The following is a 23,653-nucleotide window of genomic DNA, read 5'->3' on the forward strand; positions in this document are numbered from 1 at the left end:
GTAAAAGAATTAATTTTTATACCATCCAATCTTTCCTTCAAATAAACCATTGTTAAAGTTTTTTTCTATGCTCGAATTGAACTAAAAATTTTATTCCTACACCTAACATTATTTTTATTAAAAACTCTACATGTTAAAAATTAGTTGGTCCTTGTCATTTTCCAAAATTATAATATTGCTAGATTTAGTCTTTATATTTCACAACATTTTTCATTTTAATCACTGTATAATAAAAAAAATTCATTTTGATTCCTACATAAAATAAAAATTTATATTTTGATACATTTTATTTTGTCCTTATACTTTGCATAAAATATAGATATATAAACATTTTTATATGAAAAATTAAATCGAAAAATAAGTTAAATGTAAGAACAAAATTTTAATGTGTTCTTCAACCTCTTTGTCCGATTTAAAACTATAGTCCCTGAGAAAAATTGACTCTGACTCCCATCGCTTTAAGGAATAACAATTGCACATGAAAAATCATTTATGCTATGTTTGGATACCTTGCGTTTAATAATTTTACTGAAAACCAAATCTTTTGTTAGTGAGCGTCGTAAATTAAAACCCATCTAACTTTTGCTAACTTCATTTCTCTGGGAAATTACAATCTAATGATATCCCCTGCCAATGATGTTTACATGAATCTTGTTCATACTAAAGTAGACATTAGGCTATGTATAAGTAACTTTACATGATCATCCAATTATTTATCACTTCATTAAGCAATGCGATTTTAATCATGTAGTTGTGTTAGCAACAAATGCCAATACTACTAATTGAAGAGGAGTTGTTTTAACCAAAACACCCCATATAACAGATCAACATCCAACCACTCCATATTGTAGTTTTCTTTCCTCATTTTCGTTGACCAAATATTCTATCAGCTCCACATGAAGATTAAATGCATACCCTCTAGTTATGAGTGTGTGTGTGTGTATATAACACAACCCGAAATCAGCTTCATCAACAACAAAATCGTCCTCTCAAATCCTAGTAAAACTCATAATCCCCCAGTGAAGTACAAGTTCTTGTGTCTAAAATGGCCAGCGTTTTCCTACACAATGGTAGCACCCTCTGCCTCTTATTCCTAACCACGACATTATTCATTGCCAACTCAGCAAGGATCCTAGATGAAGTGGAATCCCAACCCCAAGCCATTGGCAATCTACCAGCACCTGGAGTTGCCAATCCTTCACTCACAACAGGTCCAGTTACCACTACACCACAGATAGGTCCTGCCACCACTTTGCCAAGCGGCCAAACACCTACAGCCACCACCACATCGCAGGTAGGCTACGAAGCACCGATATTTAAATTTGTTTCACGTATCAATATCTGATACTGGTATCATTGGATACTTCATTTATTCCCATCTTATATCGATAATCTTAGATACATCATCCATACTTACATGTTAAGTATCCATACTTTTGAAAAATGTTATGAAAATCTAATATAGCTAACAATGCGACATAGAAGTACGTGTAATATAAAAACAGAGGTATTATCCCTTAGTGACGAAAAAGTAGACATTGTCCTATTTATAGACGATTTCAAGAAAGGAATAAGATTGACAATATGTTTGGAAACGCGTCAAACATCAATGAACATGGATCCAAGAAGCAACTAATAGTTGCTTTTGTATTGTTTTTTTACGTGATTTTGCTGTTAACATGGATCCTTCACGAGGTAGTAAACACGCACTGATACTATTCTTATAGGAAGTGGTTTATGATGATCAATGATTTATAATTTTATTTTTACTAATGACCAAAAAGTATATTCTTAATTTGGATTTGAATAATTGCAATTATATATTTACTGTTTTATAAATTTATATCCATTTAAAGATATGATATATATGGATATGTGCATCATAACAGGCAGTTCCTGCCACCACTTTACCAAGTGGACAAACACCTGCAGACACCACCATCACCCCTTCTGCATCAGAAGACTCAGGAGATGAAGATGATAATGCAGACCCACCAGTTCCAGAAACAGAAGCCCCAGCTGAGGACACTAACATCACCCCAGTGGCAACTCCAACCCCAGGGGAAACTCCAGAAGTCTCACCCATCCCTGATGTAACACCAGTAACACCAAGTGCAGTGGCAAAAGAGCCATCATTCGCTTTCTTCATGCATGACATCCTTGGAGGGTCACACCCCTCAGCAAGAGTGGTGGCAGGAATAGTAGCCAACACTGATGTTACAGGCCTACCATTCTCCAAGCTCAATAACAACCTCTTCCCCATCACTGGAGGAATCCCTCTTGTTAACCCCAAGCTCAATGGCATCATTACCAACAACAACCTCCCAAACCTAGTAGGCCTCAGTGGTGCACAATCCTCCACTGTGTTCAAGAACAGTGGCACCAGCAACACTGTCACAGGCAGCAACAACCAGCCTTTTGTTTCAGCAGGCAACCTCCCTGCAGGCTTCACCATCCAGAAGCTCATGTTTGGATCCGTGACAGTGATCGATGACCAGATAACAGAAGGGCACGAGCTGGATTCTGCTGTTATCGGAAGGGCACAAGGGTTCTACTTAGCGAGCTCGTTGGACGGTTCAAGCCAAACAATTGTGCTCACAGTGTTGATGCATGGTGGAGAACATGAACAACACCATGATGGGGTGGAGGACAGTATAAACCTCTTTGGGGTTCATAGGACTGCTTCACATGAATCTGAGATAGCTGTGATTGGTGGATCTGGGAAGTATGAGAATGCTAGAGGATATGCTGCACTTGAGACACTTCTGAAGGAGGATCAGCACACCACTGATGGGGTGGACACCATCCTACATTTCAATGTCTATCTCACTGAGTAGAGACTACCTGTGATTGATTGATGATTGGCCTTGCTATCTGGTGTTTGAATTTGAGTTTGTGTATGGTTGTTTAAATTGGCAATGTCTCAGTTAATGCTTGATTAAGTTTGAAACAAAGCTCATTCTCCTTCCTTTAGTCATTTTTTAGCCAATGTCTCTTTTTCTTTCTCAATTCCTACTACATATATACCATGAGAACATTCTCTTTTACTACATAACTCCATATCTCATCGACCATGCCATCACCTATACGTGAATTATCATTATCTTACTTTTAATTAATTCATCATTTAAGTATACTTTGTATGTTTTGATTACTAGTTAGCATCACGACTCACTTAACTTATTTTATAAAACCAAATGTCAACCAAGGAAACCCAAATCCAAAAGATTTTCACAAACAATCAATCTACTTATTGTACGCCATTAGACTAAAAATTGATGAATATGCTTCATCAATCCCAAAACAGATAATAATAATAATAATAATAATAATAATAACAATAATAATAATAATAGTAATAATAGTAGTAGTAGTAATAATAATAATAGTAATAAATATGAAATATATAGCCAGTTTGGTATTGTTTGGTCCCATTTTAGGATTCAATTGTATATTGAGTTCCGTATAGCCAAAAGTATTGACATTTTTCGTTTGCATAGTATTGACTTCTATAATTGCTGCTAAATTATTCTTCATGCTACTTGTATATGTACATTTGTCATGCCTAAACTCCGGAAGCAATGACACAATAGGCAATTACTTCAATTCCAATACTCAATTTCTTTTCAATTTTATGAAGGTTTGATGTAATTACAACTGTACCTATCCAATGACAAGTTACAATATCTCAGCAAGTTGGATGAAGTTAAACAGGGGCCTAAATTGTGGCAATGAATTTCAAATGAAACATTTGTAAAAAGTCTGGTGACATCTTTCCAATCATTATAACCAGAACACCAATGGAAGCCGCCTTGAGCCAACATAAACCGCTCAGTTGGGGTTATGACGAAACAATGGGAAGAATCAGATGTGCTATGTACAACATTGTACTCTCAGGGAAATGGTAGAATCCGTGACAGAAGTTGTTGGACAAACAATTCATCTTCAGGAGGAACTTACATGCTTAACGTTAGGGTTAAAAATCTGCAAAACAAAATAAAACCAATAAAAAGCAGAGAAGTATGGCCGAATAATGAATTGTAAAAGTAGCAAACTAGAGAATTCGAAAATGAGGCAGAACCAATTTAATCACCACATTCAATGAAATGTGAAGATGACTCTAAAATGACAAGTTAGACCTGAAATATAAGATATTTATAAAATTAAAAAATTAAAAAAAAATAGAGAAACCTATACAACCAGAGATAAAGAAACGAAGACAACTTAAGGTTCCAGGGGTCCGTTGCCATGATAGATTGACAATCTTTCTAGTTACTTTCCTCATTTTACTTTGGCAACCCTGGGTGCAACAAGTTTACATGTAGAACAACTGTATCTAGTCTAGTATACAACTATGCATCAGTGACATGCAAATTCTAATTCTGTTACCACTGCCAAGCGTCCACAAAGACTCAAATCCATGTTAAATACCAGGATATTTGGGAGTCAACATGTTCAAATCAGGTCAATTATTTAAATTAGAAATAAGATACACTATTGACAGTAAAGTATAGGAGTACATAAATGAGACAAGGTATCATCAAAACAGAGAAGGAAAAAAAAATAAGAAAAAACAAAAAAAAATCTCCAGGATCAAAAGGAAAAGGAAAACCTCACAAGAAACCATTACCAAAAGGCAATACCAAATAGGTGACGAAAAAAGGTTGTGTAGACTCCGTAGAGTAACAACACCAAAAACAAGCCACACTAAATAACTAAAAACTTCCCCAAAACTAGATTTAGCAAGCTTCCTCAAAGTTTGACTATGAATAAAAGGTGAATCATGCATTATCCTAGATTGCTTAAATTGCAAACTGCCAAGATAGCTTTTGACCAAAAAAAATCCCCAAAGGGTGAAGCAAACATGTGCAGCCACACCCTAATAATCCACGTCAATAGACTTATAGAAGTGATGATTGAAAAGTTCATAATGACCAAAGATGTCAAACAGGAAAGATCACAGTCACTTACCTCACTCTCCTCTCCAATCTATTAGTTCACTTCGTGGTGCATATAGGGTAGCAGCTCGTTCTTCTGCCTCAGTATCATTTACTACACCTCGGCATTTTGGGAAACCACAGTAACAAGCAAGCCGTTCATCAATTGAGAAAAATCTGTCACGTGAATATTAAATTTAGAAAGTCAGCACAATATTAACAAAAAAAAAATTACAATTTATTTGGAAAGTGTAATACTACACAACTAAAACGAATACAAAAGTGAGTTCTATATTTTTTTGTGTATGTATTAGTACTCCTTTGGATAAGAGGGAAACCTATAATCATATGTAAGCTCTTCCCATTGTTTAATGTCCCTCTTTGCAAATATTATAATATGCTCATCGCCATTAACACTTATAACTCTTGAATAGCAATTTGGCTGCATACAAACAAAAAATTATATAGGTAAGCAGTTATTTTCTTCTCCAGAAAACAAAATATATGGGTTCATCAGTAAATAAACAAGTCAAATTGCAGTATTTCCAAACTAATGTCAATAGCATAGTAGTCACTAGTCAATTCCAATATAGTGGTGCAGGGCAACCCATCCCAAAAATACTATGGCAGGTAGCAAGATGACTGGTATTTTGAAGCCGAGGCACCCATTACAATTATGCCACACATATATATGTTAAGGACTTACAGGATTACATATATCCAAAGCAATAATATTCTTTCATGTGAAATAGGCACCTATGTATAGATAAGGTGTTACAGGTCTTATCAAACTATTCTGAAATCAATGCAATTCATCTTATCAAAAGCCATTTAACAATGCTACAAATTTGCCAATACGCTATGACAGGGCTTATGTATTCTCAAGCATACAATCACCAATATTAAAAATTAGAAATCCCCCAGTCTCCAGTCTTTAAATAATAAGCTAAAAACTCTACATTAAATTTAAAACAGTACCAAGTGAATCTCATAAATCAAATTTAGAAGGCTAATTGAAATGGCAATGTTTAACATGTAATAAAAGGATTAATGGTAAATGTAAAATTAAGTTTTAAAGAACGTACTGCACAAGAATGATTAATTAAATGAGCAATGCTTCCAGCTCTAGTAGCATCAATGACCCGTTCATCATCAATCCGAAACATATATGTTCCAGCACCCTGCATAAGGGAAAGAGACACAAGTTGTTAGATCCTTCATAAGCACCTACTTGACATTCCAGAAGGTGTGGTACTAATACTATCTAGTTCATAACAGAAGGTGCAATAGTTGTAAACATACTTGTTAATGTTGGCAATCAAAGGTTCCAAAATATGTTGTCTCTTTTAGTTCAATATTTTATAGCTATCAAAATCATGTCCCTTCCATCACAAGGATTTATTATCTTGAAATTATTATAAGCTAATACTGGAAACACAAACACCACTTAGGCATGAGAAAAAAGCAATAAAAAAAGTCCAGTATTAAAGAATCTAAGAATACCAATGAACTTTACTAGCTGATTTAATTACGTATCATTTTCAAATACATTAGCTGTCAGACATCTATACAAGCACATTTGATAATTTAAAAACACTTACCACCAATGAATTATATATGAAGTGCTCTCTCCTATCAGCTATAGGTGGTCTAACAAGTTCGCCAGTGTATTCAATCACCTGAATAAATAAATATGTCCATCCTTAAAAGTTGAAATGCTCAAACAAAGGAGGCTCATTCAAATGGAAAATATTCTCTTTACCATGTCTCCGCCTTTATATGGATGCTTTGCAAAGATGCCAAATCCATGAATCCTTGATTTCCCTTAAAAAAAATATATTTAATGGTAAGATAGGATCACTCCATAGTTAAATCTCAAATTACAATCCTAATGCCAGTAATAGTCAACTTTCCAAATCAAAAACAGAATTGCCCTCTCCCCCACCATTTTCAAAAACTATTAAACAAAAGTATTCTTACCAAATGCCAGCCGTTTCCGAAAAGTTTCCCTCATATACTTATATTTTTCAGAGATAGACAGTATGCTGTTAGAAGCATCAATCAGAGAGGTTCTCAGCCTTTGTTGGCTACAAAAGAATTTGGAGCAGACACCTCTGCCACAAGACTCTAGGTTGTCTAATGATCCATGCTGGCAGTATCCACCTACTAAGTAAGGTTGATTCTCCACAAACAAACGTTTTAATGATGCAGCTGCAAGTGCTTCAGGTTCTTTTCGACCTCTCCTGCCAAAGTAATCATATGGTTCTGCCCAAGACAAAACCTTAATTAATAAATTTATCTTTAAAATATAAGTTGAATAATTTATAAATACTGCAAGAGGGAGGGCCAGATAGTGAGAACAAGACACGCATATCCTTTGACCAATAAGAACTAAAATGCAGAAATGAGAACATCCAGCAAAACCTTCTCCACAAAAGATATAAAGTGCAAAGCTCATCAAAAGAAAAAGGTGGCCCATCTTACATACCCATCAACCAAGCAATATATAAAAGGTAGTCGTCCACACCCTTTCCACCAAGCTTCAACTTCTCTATCAACATGCATCATACACATCCTTTAATCTTATATATGTATCTTCAAGGACCTCTATTTGAACCTTAGAAGTATTAATGCAAAAAGCTTCCTTTACCAAATGATATATACTCCTAAATTAACCCAAAAGTCCAAAACACAACATAACAAGCTGGGAAACTAAGAACTTCAGCAAGAGATGCAAGAGCATTATTTGTACCAGAGCAAAATAACCCATTCTATGAACTGGGAAATGATTGATTTTGAGGTTGCCCATATTCTTTGGCAGACATGGACAGATACAATAAATGGGTGGCTTGGCATTGATCTTAAAAAAAAAATTCATAGGACATTTTTACATCAGCTCAGCTACTCTGCCTCCCAGCTCCTAGCACACTACTATTTCCCTTTCCAGATGGTACTAACACTGTTTAATAAACAGTCAATTGCAGATCGAATCAAAACAAAAGAAAACCAACTTCAAGCAATGTGATTTTAATATCCTTGTCATTAGTCTGGTATGAAACAAAGCATGATGTAATTTGCAAATCAATTTGCTTTATGCTAAATAGGGAATAACTGGAACTGAGCCAAAGATTTTATGCTCCAAAATGTTGAACATGAACAGGAATTTATATAAAATAGCAAAGTAACAAGTGAATAAAGTGAGAGACAGAGCAACAGCAATTTAATTAAAGGTCACCAAACATAATTTCCATCTTTTTTCTTGGTTGCTGGAGGTTAAGCAAGCAAACAATATGAAATTGTCAATTTGTTTTAGTAAAACAAGTGCCAAATATCATACCACTTCGAGCACAACCAGACGGATTAGGTGGTGGCTCATAGTCTGAACATTGACCAGCAACTCGAACAATACGTTCATCGGCAACAGAATGTTCATTAGATGGCTGCCTATGTTTCTTGCAGAAAGAAAGTAAGCGTATGCACTGATCTTCATCATCATCAACAGAAAGTAGATAGAGCCTGTCCTCATTCTCAAGCTATAGATGATAAAATTACAAAATAAATAAATGGAAACTTGAATATTTTCTGCCTGATAGAAATACTTATATCAAACCAACACACTCTTGAGGTTAAAACAACATAACATAAAAAACATACTGGAAAAGGGAGAAAAAAGAGAGAAATACCTCAACACAGAGACCAGCGGCGCGTGCACAGAGTGGATGATAAGCTACTCGACAAGAACTGTTTGAACACTGCAGAATTGACATTTGGGGAAAAATGCAATTGAAATTAAAAAAATAATAATCAATATAATAAATACTAGCTAAGCCCCATGAATTGTGTTATACATACATATAAACATGCATAAACACAGACACACATGGAGTACATCAAGTGCAAGACAAGCTAATATTGACCCATACAATCAGACATTGATGATCGAGAGTGGTTTTACTTAAAAGTACAATCTTGACCATTCTGATATATTTGTATGGTCAAGAGTAGATCCTTTCAAGCTCTCACCTGATATGCTCAACATGTATACATACACAAAAAATCTTTTCAAAAAGTGACTGAAATTCATGTATGTTTTATTGCAACTTTAGGCATAGGTTTGGTAACAGAGCTTTGATGCTCCAGCTGTCAAGAATTACCTGCCTATTGACCAAGAAAAGGCCATCTTAAACTACTCATTAATTTAAAACTCAAACGACTTACTTGGATGCAGGCACCATAAGATACACCACATATGCTGCATAACAACTTCCAGCGGTCCTGTTCAGATACAGAATTAAAAAGAAAGACAATGGAGAAGCAGTTCATACTGATTTAGAACTCATGACAAAATCACTGACACTAGCAATTTGGTAAAAGAGAAAACTAACAAAATGTTTGTAGCCAAAATAATTGGAAACACTGAAGCAAATCAAAAGAAAATAGAAAGAATAATCAGTAATCAAAGCCTACCTTACTGATTCTACTCAAACCATCAATAGGCTCCATTCTCTTTACATCAGCTAAGCAAGTTTCTGGCAAAAAACATAACAGTAAGTAAACATAACCAAACTAAGGAGTAAAAAAGAGTAAATAAAGTCATACACAAACAAACCAGGTATCCACATGGCACAAGCCAAATGAGCCCACCGGCCATCCGTAGTAGGCTTCATTGCACCACCTAGAAGAAACTCCATTAAATACCCAAAGGCATATAATTATAATTTTAACACAGCATAAATATTAAAAGATTTCAGCATACCTATGAGAGGACATAAGCAGCAAGGTGGAGGAGGAGCACCCGAACGACATAAGTTGCATAACCAGAGCACTCCATTAACAGGTTCTAGTTCTCCATAGCATCTGGCATGGACCTAAGTGAACATTACAATTCATAGTTCAGTATCAATAAATGGATTAAGTAGTAGAGCTTTAATGATTCATTAAGCGGTATCACATTGTTTGCGATTGCATAAAAAAAATTTGAAGAGGCCATACCATCATTCTGCATTTGTCACACTGCAGAAACAGATTGTTCTCATACTCCTACAGCATAAATAACTCTCACTTAGGAAGCAAAACAATGAGTAAAATTGTAAACAAACAAAAAAAGGTAACATTTCTATTTCCTTATAATGAAATTAAACCACAGGAGAAAGGAGAAATAAGAAATACAAATTGCAACTAAAAGAGCATGCAAGTATATAGAAAAACAAGCAGGAGCTCTAGATGATTGAAGAGGAAAACAAAACTTTGTACCTCATCCATGTGGCACACATTGCACTTATCGAGGTCAAACCAGTTAATATGAACTTGTCTATAACCAAGAGGCAAGTTATTATATCCTCTGGAACCTAGCTTGTAACTCGAGTTCTTTGAAGAGATTTTGGATTTAGACAAGCCCTGAAAATAACAAGTACATGTATCATTGCAAAAACACTTGGTTGGCTCAAGAACTTGAATATAGCATAAACAACAGATACAGAAAGAGAGAGAGAGAGAGAGAGAGAGAGAGAGAGAGAGAGAGAGATGAAGCCAAGTAATTATCATAAACTGACAAAAACAGGCAAGAAAGAAACAGAAAAGTAGACAGAAGGATGTGAGTTCATTGGCAATGCATGCAAAATTGTCACTTGGTACAACAACAACAATCAAGCCTTATCCTATCAAATATGATCAGCAATATGAATTGATAGACACCATTAAGCTATATCAAAACCAAACACTCTTCAGCTCACTATGTCTTCAGTGGAATAACTTACAACATTTTCAGGTTAATTCCATTAATTTCAAAATTATTGACTTTATGTTCCAGATCAAAACAAAGAGTTAACTTATAATTAAGAACATACCTGTATAAGTTTAACTACTTTAGGGTTGGAGAACCCAAACATATCAGACCCAGATTCGTAGCCCTTTTCCACCCCACCTTCAGCAACAATACCTTCAGAAGCATCCTTTTCCATTTTCTTTATCCTTTTATATACCTCACCCCAGCAAGCAGATGGTGTATAACCATTGAACTGCAACCAAAAATTAATAACATGATTAACACAAGTCATTGGCATACAATTATATTCTAGTATCTTACTATCCATTGCAAGACAAAGGGAAACCAAAGTCAAAAAGTATGGGAAGTTTGTTAAGTATTTTAACACTTAATAAACAAACGTATAAATCCAGCTATTAAAGAGGCAAACAGTAAGCCACCTTGGATCTTAATATTTGTCTTCAGAAACAGAAAATTACAAAAAAAATAGTTTTATAAAGTAAAGAGAAGAAAAAGAACTGACGTGTCCGAGAAGGTGAAATCAAGATATTTATAGGGGATACTTACCCCCAAAAAAATGATATATTAGTATAAATATTAGATAATTCAATACCAAATTATCAGGGAAACAAACATCTACTGGTACAAAACCAACCTGCTCACCACCATCAACTGTTACTCTAAAGAGAGGACGGACTTTGGATTCTGGATCTCTCAACACCTCCATCTTATAAGGAGCAGAAACTTTAGGGTCTAAACAGCAAAAGGGCAGAAAACAGAAGGTTAAAAATCTATAAAATCAGAACTATAAGGACTAAGATAGAAAATATGAAGAATATGACATGTTTGGCTGAAATTTAAAAAAAATCAATCAAAAGGATATGACATGTCAACACCCTTAACAACAACAACAACAACAACAAAAATAATAAATGTTTCACCAGTAACTGAAGTAAACTTCCTCACTGCCATGTACCCTTCGGGCCAGATTAATCTTCCATCCCCGAATGCAGAATCTTCAACTATTTTTCCTGGAAGAAAAAGGAAGTTTAACACTACTGTGATTACATAGGCCATTTTGCAACAGCCAAAATGCCAATAAACTATAAGTAACACCAAAAAGGGGAGAGAGAGTGAGAGAGAAGTTACCCTCTTTGCCAATATATAATTAAAAAATATGCATGCAGTATATCCAGAGACACTTTCAGCATTGCATTTATTAGAAAACAAGGTCAATTTTGTTTGAAAATGTAGTGCGCCACACCAGGGGAATTGCTAAAACATTTCACTATCAAACAAATTAACAGTATACATGGCATCACAAGGTTGATTGTCAGATTACAATTGCCTCATAATGCATATCAATAAATCAAAATTATATCCAGGTATCAAAAGGCTTTCCAAAGGTCCAGTCTTTTGTTTGAACCCCGATGCTAATATTTGTGTTAGTGCAGATGGTTATCTGCAAATACAAGTTTTGTCCTACTATTAGGCAGTTTTTGATAGTTCAGTGCAAAATTTTGTGAGTGTATCTGATTGGAGTAGAATGCTTGCATCTAAGCGTGTTTCCTTGCCCCAAAACATGTTATGGAATAAGAATATAGGATTTTGTTTACTATTTCTTAGGCATTCAGAATTTCAGATCATGGCTGTTCCAAGCAATTTGTTCTTTTGACATGCAAAATATGACAATAATCACTGCATCCATGAGATTTTGCCTCTTCTAATATATATGACAAAAGCCGATGTTTGGTTGCAATGCAACTCCTCATAATCATTCTTTTCTATCCAAGTTATTTATTGTAGTCAAGGAAGCCTTTCGGAATATTCAATATATCCCATGACAAGAAGATTACATAAAGCTGAAGGAACAAATAAACAGTAAAAGGTTAAGTTTTGATGGTTGACTCGGAAATCAGAAAACTTAACCATGTTGCAAGATTAATAAAATAAAGATCCAATCAGGTAAAAAAAAGGTTAACATGAAGAAATTCTTGGGAACAAAAAAATAATGGTAATCAAGAAAAATTACCAAGGCTTAGAATTTGGAGGTCTCCTACTTCATAAGGAAAAGTTTCACTGTTTTCCAGAGCCATCAAAGTCCCCTTGTCATTTAAACAATCATCACCTGAATCTGTACACCCTCCCTCCTCTCCACTTGCATTGTTACAGTCATCAGCTGTACATCTTTTCTGCAACTCTAGCATCTCCAACGGAAGCTTCTGTTCACTTAAATATCTGTTTGAGTGAAATAATTACAAAACCAATAAATTTGAGCAACCATTCGAAAATTCTTTGATTTGGAGTATCAATGCAGGGAGAGCTTTAAAATGCTAAATTGCAGAGAATGAAGGCTAAGCTAGTTAATTTAATTAAGCAGACTTAACTATGAGACAGTGCCTTGAGAATTACCCTCAGCAACTAAAGCACACACATAAGCTACAGTGCATTTGAATAAATCCAATATCACAGGTCAACAATAAACATATTAAGTCATCAACCAAACTATTTAACGTTAAAATATAAAGCCATCGTAAGGTGATTAGATAGGAATAGAAGTTTATCAAACTTGCTTCCTCAGTTTAATGTACTTTATTCATATTCCTCAATGCAATTTTTTATAGTAATCACTCTAGCACATTAAGGACCCAATATAAACTACAAGAACCTAAAACATGCAAATAAGCACTATTTTGTCCAGTAAAATTGCAATAGCAACATTTAAGGTTCACAACTTTTGGCGTTCTATTTAATAAATATGATAACAGGTGAAGAGGAAAGAAAAGGCACGATTAACATTACCTTTTTGCCTCTTCTAAACCTTCAATAAAACTATGTTTCTTGCATTTTGAGTGTAGTTCAGTAAGAAGTCCACTTAGAAATGATTTCACCTGTTGCAGTCTAACCCTGGAAAACAGGAAGAAGATACAACAGAGAGGAACATAATAAAAGGAGGAAAGAATCTTACAGTATAAAGACAATAGTCTCCCACTAAACCGTGAAAAGTATATTTTTCTTAATTTTCACATAATATCAAACCTTGCAAAGTCATGGGTGCCAAAAAATTGGACAGGAACTGATCTTCCTCCCAAAAACATCTTCAAACCCTTACAGTTGCTAGCAAGTGATTCATCCAGAACAACAGCTGGCCACATTGCATGGCCTGCAAAATAAGCAAAGCAATGAAAAGACACATGTTATAGATGTTACAAAATTAACAAGATCTAGTAGTAACGGAAAATGCAAGTAATAATAAAATAAGGTAAGTTGAAGTAGATATAGTGTGATCTCTCAAAAATAGAGTTTAAAGGAAGGATGTGAATATAGAGAAGTATAAAATAATGATACAATTGAAATTTCTCATATTCTGCTTTGCTCTATGTTGTGAGTTTTGTTTTTGATGTTAAGGAGGATAAACTGCAAACCAGTAGATATAAGTAAATAATTTACCATATTAAGTTCAACTTTAATGCTTGAACTCGATAACCATTGGATAGACTACATACCAGTCTACTTCAGTATGACACCAGATATAAGTTACTAATTTACCATTTTAGTTTTAAAAAATATGAGGGTGAGCCTTGGCGCAACGGTAAGGTTGCTGCTTAGTGACCAAGAGGTCACGGGTTCAAGTCCTGGAAACAGCCTCTCCGCTTGCGGGGGTAAGGCTGCGTACATCTACCCTCCCCAGACCCCACTAGGTGGGAGCCTCGTGCACTGGGCCGCCCTTAGTTTTAAAAAATATACATCTGATATCAATGCAAAAAATAATAATAATAATAATAATAGAAGTTACTTAAAGACATATTGTAATAAAATTTTAAAAAATAGGACACAAGTCAAACAAAGTTTTCCACATACAACCATTTGCAAATGGAACAACAGAACAAGATTGAGCAATGGGCACAAACCTGTTAGCTTTGCCCATATGATATCCCCAGGCTCAAAGTCTTGACAATCATCCAAACTTGCAGCCAATGCAAGCATCTCTTCAACATCATAATCAGAGACATTATTGTCACGAACTTTTGCAAAACTCAATTTTAAATGTTTCATCTCATCGCGGGAAACGTGGAATCTTATATTTTCATTTGAAAGAATTAAATTTTCCTCATCACCATCATCATACTTGACCTGCATATAGTTATTAATGAAAGGATGAAATGTCAAACAAATCCAACATTGTCAAATACACAGATAATTAAAAGACCATACATGATGTATCTTAGTTTCCTTATCATAACTTCTGACATAGCCAGTGTACGACTTCAAATCCATGGGCCAGTAAACCTGCAGAAAACAACACTGATAAACTGTAATTGCATGAACAAATTCAGCGAAACAAACATACAACACAAAAGTTACAAAACATAACCTTGCATCGTAAGCCAACAAACGCCTCAGGATCAGCATCATCAAAACTCAACCTGCAGCAAGTGCAATTAACAACCATGTAAGACGTCCTCCTACCATACATAACCCACAAAAACAAAACCTCACATCCCTATCCTCAGAATTAAACATTTTCCTTCCCCCTGCATATTATCCAAAGCACAACCTCCCGAAGCTCTCACTCCTTCAAGTCCAAACAAACACTACATCTCAAAAGAAACAATAAAGACTTAAATAAAGCCGACCGTCAGAATTTTCCATTTCGGCTAGTGAGATCTAACAACTAAAATTCACCCCTTCCTACCACAGCTGAAGATTCAAGCAAAGCATAAATGCACGGAGCTTCAGTTTCCAAAGTCCAAACAAGCAACACTTCCTCACAGCCCACAAAATGCCAAAGAAGACCCACGAGGAACCTCTTTTTTTTTTTTTTTCAATGCACCAGACACAGAGTGAGCAAAAGAGAAAGAGAATTACCCAACCCATTTCTTGACAGCGCGAGATTCAGGCAACAGTTTGGGCAAATTCTCCAAGGAACCACACTTAACATTCCCAGCAGCACCGGAATTCCCAAATTGGCTCCGGCATTCCCTCAATCGAGGCCCATCCGCGTCCCCAATCGCAGCATTCAAATCCACGCCGAGCCTCTCCAGCTCGGTGCTCCCAATTTTCCTCTTCTTCAGCAGCCTCCTGTCGGCGTCGCTATCGGCACGCCTCTTGCGGCGGCGCGAGTAGACGAACAGGAGCGGGGGCTTGGGCGGGAGCGAGGACGACGTCGGCGGCGACGACGTCGTTTTCCTGTGGTGATCGGCGAAATGCGCGAGCGTGAGCTTGCGCGCTTTCACCTTCTTCGACATGACGTTGGAGGAGCCGCTGGCGGCGACGCGGCACGGCGAGGTGGCGGAGTAGAGGTGGTCGAGCGGGAGGTAGCGGATGGGGGTTCCCCGCGTGGCGTGCACGTCGACAGTCGCGTCGTCCTCCCCGGCGGCGCCGTTTTCCTGGAACGCTGCTGCCATATCGGAATCGAAAAATGTCCGTTAGGGTTTTCCTCTGCAAAGAGAGAAAAAAGAATAGAAAGCGTGGCGGTGTGGTGCGGTGTGGTGTGGTGTGGTGTGATTTGGTTTGGTTTGGTTTGGTTTGGTTTGGTTTGGAGGGAGAGGGTTATTCGCCAAATAATTCTGTTTCCCGCCGTGTGGAGAGAGAGACCCACGCAACACACAACACACTCTCCTCACTCTCTCGCCTCCTTCTAAAGTAGGAGAAGAGAAGAGAATAACATAACCTATGTAATCGATTTTCATCTACTGTCCCATCCCATCCAATTCCAATTACCATTCACTTTTTATCTAAATTCTTCCTACCACGAGGACACTTTTTTTTTACATAAATTTTACTTACCTATTCAATAAATGTCTTCAAATGTAGATTATCCACTTAATTTACGAATGTGTGCCATTGTGTTCACATCCGTTGCTACAACAACCTTTCCGGTTTGCCATCTGTGGATTTTTTATCTATATCATACTATTTGTTGGTTCAACTGTAGATCATGTTTGTTTGAAGCAATGTGATAGTTTGTTTCTTATGTTATGTCATGACTATTTTTGTGATATATAAGTGATTGCTTCATGCATTTTTTGCTCACTGTGATTATCAGTTTTTTGCAAGTACTTTAAAAAGTTTTATATTGTTTTTTAGAATAAAAGTGACTTGGTGTACACTTGAGAGAAATTTGCTACCTTGTGTCATTTATTTATCTATTCTCTCTTTTTTCTTCTGTCCTTTATTGTGGTAAATTGCATTCGAAGAAAAAAGCTTCAACAATGGAAAATGGAAGAAAAACCAATGCAGTCACAACAATCAAGGAATTCGAAAAGGCAAATTTCACATCTCATGATCAAATATTGAAAAAAAAAATTGTATGGACTTAAATACTCACCAATGCAATGGTATAACAGATGTGATTCCCTCGTGATCTAAAATGTCTACAACAAAAAGTTCATTTGGCAGTAAGGAAAAATATGGTTATTTCATCTTATTATGTAGATATGTTTATTGCAAGTGTTGATATTGATGCAAATTAAAGAAATTACCGAGCTCATAATTTGAAAATAAAGACTTGGGGATGGACATTTCAAATTATTTGTTAACCAGACTTTTAGGGCTAATGAAGATCATAATCATTTGAGTTGCATACCCTACTCAAATGCTATAAAAAGCCTAACACATATTATGGTTTTTATAAGTTCAGACCTAACATATGCTGCTAACATGGTCAGCGGGTTCATGGGAAAATCTAGGGAAACAACATCAGCGAAATGGTTTTTTTAATACTTGAAGGAACTAAATTAGTTGGTCTCATACATTATCTAAGGTTGAAAGTAGTAGTTTAATAGGATTTGTTGATATAGAATTACTAGGGATCCTAAACTAGCTATTTGTTTTCTTCGTGTAAATAGTATGGTCAATTTGTAATCAATTGTACTTTCTACCTCAAAGTTCATAACATATACGGCCTCACTTTTATATGTAAAATTCAATTAGCCAGTTTATGTTTCTCCATGCAATAATATGTGTCTTGAGAATAAAAGTGACTTGGTATAGAGGTAGGAGAAATTTTGGTGTCATTTATTTTATTTTATTTTGCTTACCATTTCGTTATCTTTTTCCATTTTTCATTATTTAAATCAGCCTTGCATCAAAATGTTGAATTGTTAGCATAACAATAGGTGAAATGAATTAGAATCTTTTAGTATAATCTTTTACATTCAAACTCAACATTTATGTGCATAAAAAACACCAAGAATAATATTTTACTTCTAACACTGATTTTTTAATTTATCGTTAGGAACTATAAATTTTGTATTATATATTATAACTTTCTTTATTATTTTGGTTAAATTTAATGTTATTGGAAGAAAAAAGTAGATTTATCGTGTCATAAGCTGTATATATAGTGTTGGGATTCATCGAACAAAGAACAATGATGACCACATGTAAAAACCATGAAATCGGGTGAATTTTTAATAAAGTAACAATGATCATTCTTTAAAATAATATACCTAAAAAAAATAGGGATTATTGATATTTATAGGCAAGTGTTTATCTAGTATAATTGATGCACCTACTAGTTTTATGCAATCGTCAACAAGTGAGATTGTCCATGTCAAAAATGACATCCTTGTAAGAGTCTAAACGTCAACAGGATTGGTGTGTGATGGTCAAATTGTTTATAGAATAATACATCATGCACAGCTACTACGTCTATGTTGTGGACCAACTTATGAGAAGATTTCGTGCCATGATAATAGGCCCACATTTGATACAAAACAATATCAATTTCTTTAATTATTTATTCATTTTTTTCTTGCAATTTATACCAAACTTTCATTAATATTAGTTGTGGTAAAAAAAATATTAAAAGAATTATTTGTAACTTTGGTGAATTTTACTCCTTAAATTTAAAATGTTAAAATTGTTTGTGTAAATATGCATACACCGACTATCACTTACAATGTTTACATTATTGAAGTTAATTTTTTATATAAAATAATTCAATTATAAAAATAACGTATAAAAATCATTTTATCTATAAGATCTCATATATTTCATTTAAAAAAAATTATGAAATTTGATCATTTATCATTTTATAAAATATTAAAAAAAATAAGTGGGTGAACGAATGAAATGATATAAAAGTAAAAATACATATTTTAATGATTGGATGTTAGTATAGATTATATTCATTGATGGCAAATTCATTTATGTTAAAATTGATTTACTGTAATGCATGGATAAATTATGTAAGTGAGATATATTTTTATTATTTTGAAAGATAAATTATATTTAAAATATAAATATTAAAATTAAAAAATTCATATTTTTGTTATATAAACTATTTAAAAACTAATGTATTTTCATATATTGAATAACGTGGTTAAATTATAAATAATTATGTAATTTATCAACCGTATTAATAAAGATAATTATCTTCTTATCAACCGTATTATGTAGTTAAACACTTTTTATTTTTTAACAAGTGTTTTCTCTTTTCTCGTGTAATATGTATGTCTCGATAAATTGTTTCTGTTCACTTAAAGTCAATATTCATCACTAATTATCAAACTACTTACAAATGTTCAATCTTTAAACTTTACACTCAAAATGTTTAGTGTTAAGTAGGAGGATTGTCATGTAAATCTCACATCAATTAGAGATAAAGTCAAAATGATGTATATAAGTTATGAACAATCATTACCTTATAAGTCATTTTATTTTAAGGTTGAATTACACTTACCCCACTTTCTTAATAGGCCACCTAATTTATCTTAACCTCCCTTTTAGTTCTCATTTCCTTATTTAAATAAAATACATAAAGATACAAAATGTCTATCTTCCACTATTTTCTATGTCATCCATGTAATCTCAATTGACAAAAGATGATTAAGAATCACATTCACTAAGGGGGTGTTTAGTAAAAGAAAATTTTCAAGACAAGGAATCATGGTTCCTTAACAACTTGTTTAGATATAAGTTTACAAGTGTTTTCGATAACTTATCTAAGATATGTCCATTTAAACTTAAAAGTAAGTATTTTTAATAAAAATATTTATTTAAGAAACAAATAAGAGTTGTTTCTTGAAAAAAACTAAAAATTGTTTATTTTAAAAAAACAAGTCTAGACAAATACATAAAAAAATGTTTATTTTATTTTTTTAAAATGCTTTTAGAGGAAAAAAAACTAAACAAATAGACTCCTATTGAAAAATACTCTTTATTTTTAAGAAAGAAGCTCTTAAAATCATTTTTAATGTGTATCTAAAAAAATTCTAAATATGTTTAGTTGGTCATAAGTGTTTTTGGGAATGTATATAAATGTTACTTAAAAATCAAAGTTTTTTACTATATTAACTACACAAAATTAAGGTAACATAATATTTTTTATCATAGAAAAATATTATTTTTAATTCATGAATGTTAGATTCTATACGAACAATTTGGTGAAAAATTTGTATAAAAAAGTAATCGAAAAACTATGTTTCCTATAAATACTATTTTTTAGATGATAAACCAAACATGAGAAACTGAACATATATTTGGTTCATAGGTTTTTTTCTTTTGTGGAAATTTGAGGTTGGGAAGGTTAATTTTCCAAGTTTGGTTTACCAATTAAAAAATAACATTCATAGAAAACATCATTTTCTCATAATTTTTTTACTTACGTTGTGGAAATCTTACATTCCTGAGTTAGTAACATTTTTTAATTCTCAAGTAACATTTATAAATATTTTTAAAAATTATTATGACTAACTAAACAAATTTTAAATATTTTTAGGAATCATGACCCCTGGGATTTATAATTCATAGAAATCATGATTTTTGGGTAAAAACAAAATTGGATGTACCAAACACTTCTTAAAATTCTCAACTTCAAATTCTTCAAAAAGTAAAAAACATTTTTTTATTTATAAAATAATAATAATAAATGAATATAATACTAATAAGGATATCACATATGATGTCATGGTATAATAATAATAATAATAAGAATAATAATAATAATAATAAGAATAATAATAATAATAATATACAGTATATTATATATCTTTATAATATAGTTAATAATAATAATAATAATACATGTAATAAGTTTTTCGTTATAAAATACCTCAAGTAAGTTCAATTTAGGTGAAAAAAACAATGCACCAACAATCTTTCTTTTATAATATAAAAATAAAATAAAGATTAAAGATAAAACATACTAAAAAAAATTATCTTTTCACTGATAATGAATATAATTAAAAAACATAATTATAATATGTTTATTTTGAAAAATGTATATATTTTAATTTGAATTGAAAATTAAAAATAAAATATTAATTATAATTGTATAATTTGCTAAAAAATTATATAATTAATATGTTTGGAACAAGAAAAACTTATTTTCTTTAACGTGACGAGAAACACAATATTAAAACAACGTCATAAAAGAAATAGGACAAAATCGCAAAAATTTATTTAACGTAGCTCCTCATGTCTACGTTCACGAGGATGTTCATTATTTATTTTAAAATGTGTTACATATATCTTGAAGATCATCCCTTCAAGTTTTGTGGTTAAACTTGAAAACCCCTTTCTCACAAGTTTTATAGCGAAACTTGGAAACTCTCCTTCATATGACTTCCTCTCTCATTTAAGGCGGTGATTCCTCTATAGGTTGGGTGATTATTCTCATCTCAAGAACCTCTATTTATTGAACTTACACCACAATCTTAAAAGAGGAAACAAATTTCTAAAATAAATACAATATATTTCAATTATAAACAATATCCTAAAAGAATCAATATCTTTTAAAATCTAAATAATATCTTAGAGATTTGAATTTGAAAATTTGAATAGTTTTTCTAACAATTCCTCCCTCAATTAAAGTTTTCAAATTTGACCTTGTTGTCATGGATGCTTCTCACAATCATCTTCAATCATACTTTTACGCCGAAGTTTTCCTTGTCTCAATTTTTTTGGTATTGAAATTGTTGTATATCAATCTTCTATACTTAAGTGACAGGTCACCAGGCTCTACGAACCATGAGCTCTGATATCACTGTTGGGAACAAAAAACTTTTTTTCTTTTACGTGATGAGAAGCACAATATTAAAACGTGATAAAAGAAATAAGACAAGATCACACAAATTTATTTAACGTAGCCCCTCATGCCTACATTCACAGGGATGTTCATTATTTATTTCAAAATGTGTTACATATATCTCGAAGATCCTCCTTTCAAGTTTTGTGGGTTAAACTTAAAAACTTCTTCCTCACAAGTTTTATGGGTGAAACTTGGAAACCTCTTCATCACAAGTTTTATAGGTGGAACTTGGAAACTCCTTCCCCACAAGTTTTATGGGTGAAACTTGAAAACTCCTTATTCACAAGTTTTCTAACGAAACTTGAAAACTATCATTCACAAGTTTTCTGACGAAACTTGGAAACCCTCCTTCATATAACATTTTTTCTCATTTAAGGCGGTGACCCCCTTTATAGGTCGGGTGATTCTTCTTATCTCAATAATCTTTATTTATTGAACTTACATCACAATCTTAAAATAAAAAACAAATATCTAAAATAAATACAATATATTTCAATTTTAAACAATATCTTAAAAGAATCAATATTTTTTAAAATCTAAATAATATCTTAGAGATTTGAATTTTAAAATTTGAATTGAATTCCCAAATAATGTTATTAATATTTTATGATGTTATTACAATTTTTTTACTTTATACTTATACTGTTATTATATAATTTTATAATTCAGCAAAATATGCTCTCCTCAACTTTGGATGCAATGTATCCCATTCCCATAGTTGTGAAACACTCGGTTGTAGAAGCTGTTGATACTTGATATGACTCGGGATTTGTCATGCATGGATATTCTCCGTGAAGCAAACCAAATAGTTGATATGGCTACTTTAGGATTTCAATTAGATGTTGGTCTTCGTGTTTTTGACCATCCACCCACTAAGATTTTTTACCTTTGATGGCTGATTCTTCAACTGTGTACTTCTTCTGCTGTTTTTAATTTTGGGCTTCTAAGCCCCATTCGTTCACCAAAAAAAATATATAATTAATAGAATTTTAATTTCATTTTATAAAAATTATTATAGAAATCTATTGGATATTTATTGGGTGGGAAATCTAGGAGGGGAAGGGATAGATAAAAGTTACCTAATTGAATTGAAAATATTTTGTAAGATTAATTGATTAATGTAAAATGATATACTTATTTATTTGATAAAGAGTGAGAGAATAAAGTATAGACAAAATAATTTATCTAAAAAAAGTAAAGAAATATTTTAAGTAAATTAATAAGGATAAAAATGGAAAAGAGAAAAAAAAGTCACGAGTTTATAAATTATAAAACTAAAATGATTTATAAAAAAAGGTTGTACTTAAATGATTTCAATATTTTTATCGACTTAAATATGTTTTTAATTCTTGCAATATGAAATAATTTTGATTTTGGTTCCTATAAATTTTTTCTTTATTTTTTATCCCTCTACAATTTATAAATGTTTTAGTCTCATTTACCATGTAATCAATTTTAAATACTTTTTTGTTTATTAAAAGGTCAAGTAACAATCTCAAGTGTTACATACAAAATATTAGAAATACTAGTGATAGCATATTAATGTGCAACAATTCTAAAGAGTTTTATAAGTTTATAAAATAAATGTTACTTATATACCTTCAAAACACCATTAAAGAAAACTTGGTGATTTTAGATTATAGAGAGATAAAAAAATAAAGGAATCAAAATATTGACGGATTCATAAATTTTAAGTAGTGGAGACAATACTTAAATATCGACTTGTAATATCAAATACATAACTTAACATTTTATTGATTTTTTTTAAAATATAAATATACATTATAATTACTCTCTAAGAAGTCTCATATATTTTTAAAACATTAAATGATTTTTTATTTTCAAATATTTAAAAATATTTATGTAAATAATAAAACAAGTAGTTAACCATTTATCTTTTGTATCAAAATTTTA

At 32.8% G+C, this 23,653-nt stretch overlaps 2 protein-coding genes across 5 annotated transcripts; one reads left to right on the forward strand and one right to left on the reverse strand.

The window, feature by feature from the left end:
• The first annotated feature begins 939 nt into the window (after positions 1-939).
• LOC109803082 (dirigent protein 24) lies at positions 940-2,977 on the forward strand. The gene is made up of 2 exons (XM_020364549.3): positions 940-1,294; positions 1,890-2,977. The coding sequence occupies exons 1-2, from the start codon at positions 1,046-1,048 to the stop codon at positions 2,835-2,837; spliced, it is 1,197 nt and encodes a 398-aa protein (XP_020220138.1). The 5' UTR covers positions 940-1,045; the 3' UTR covers positions 2,838-2,977.
• A 624-nt stretch (positions 2,978-3,601) lies between these two features.
• LOC109801885 (histone-lysine N-methyltransferase ATX2) lies at positions 3,602-16,401 on the reverse strand. Of its 4 annotated transcripts, XM_029272242.2 has the most exons (26): positions 15,571-16,398; positions 15,077-15,128; positions 14,917-14,991; positions 14,613-14,835; positions 13,741-13,864; positions 13,504-13,608; positions 12,734-12,939; positions 11,643-11,732; positions 11,357-11,454; positions 10,784-10,954; positions 10,191-10,334; positions 9,930-9,977; positions 9,694-9,805; positions 9,547-9,612; positions 9,405-9,466; positions 9,156-9,212; positions 8,621-8,689; positions 8,275-8,470; positions 6,918-7,202; positions 6,700-6,761; positions 6,539-6,616; positions 6,023-6,118; positions 5,276-5,379; positions 4,972-5,114; positions 4,094-4,139; positions 3,602-3,984 (listed from the first exon to the last, which is right to left on the reverse strand). In XM_029272242.2, exons 1-24 carry the CDS (start codon positions 16,107-16,109, stop codon positions 4,973-4,975), a joined length of 3,204 nt encoding a protein of 1,067 aa, XP_029128075.2. In that variant the 5' UTR covers positions 16,110-16,398; the 3' UTR covers positions 3,602-3,984; positions 4,094-4,139; position 4,972. The 4 variants fall into 4 exon arrangements, 2 of the variants coding, with proteins under 2 accessions (XP_029128075.2, XP_020218632.2); XR_014433423.1 differs by lacking the exon at positions 5,276-5,379 and having other exon boundaries at positions 15,571-16,401; XM_020363043.2 differs by lacking the exon at positions 4,094-4,139 and having other exon boundaries at positions 15,571-16,397.
• Positions 16,402-23,653: the final 7,252 nt, after the last annotated feature.

Source organism: Cajanus cajan, chromosome 4, assembly GCF_000230855.2.
Source record: "Cajanus cajan strain Asha chromosome 4, NIPB_CcT2T_4, whole genome shotgun sequence".
In the NCBI taxonomy this organism is placed as follows: domain Eukaryota; kingdom Viridiplantae; phylum Streptophyta; class Magnoliopsida; order Fabales; family Fabaceae; genus Cajanus; species Cajanus cajan.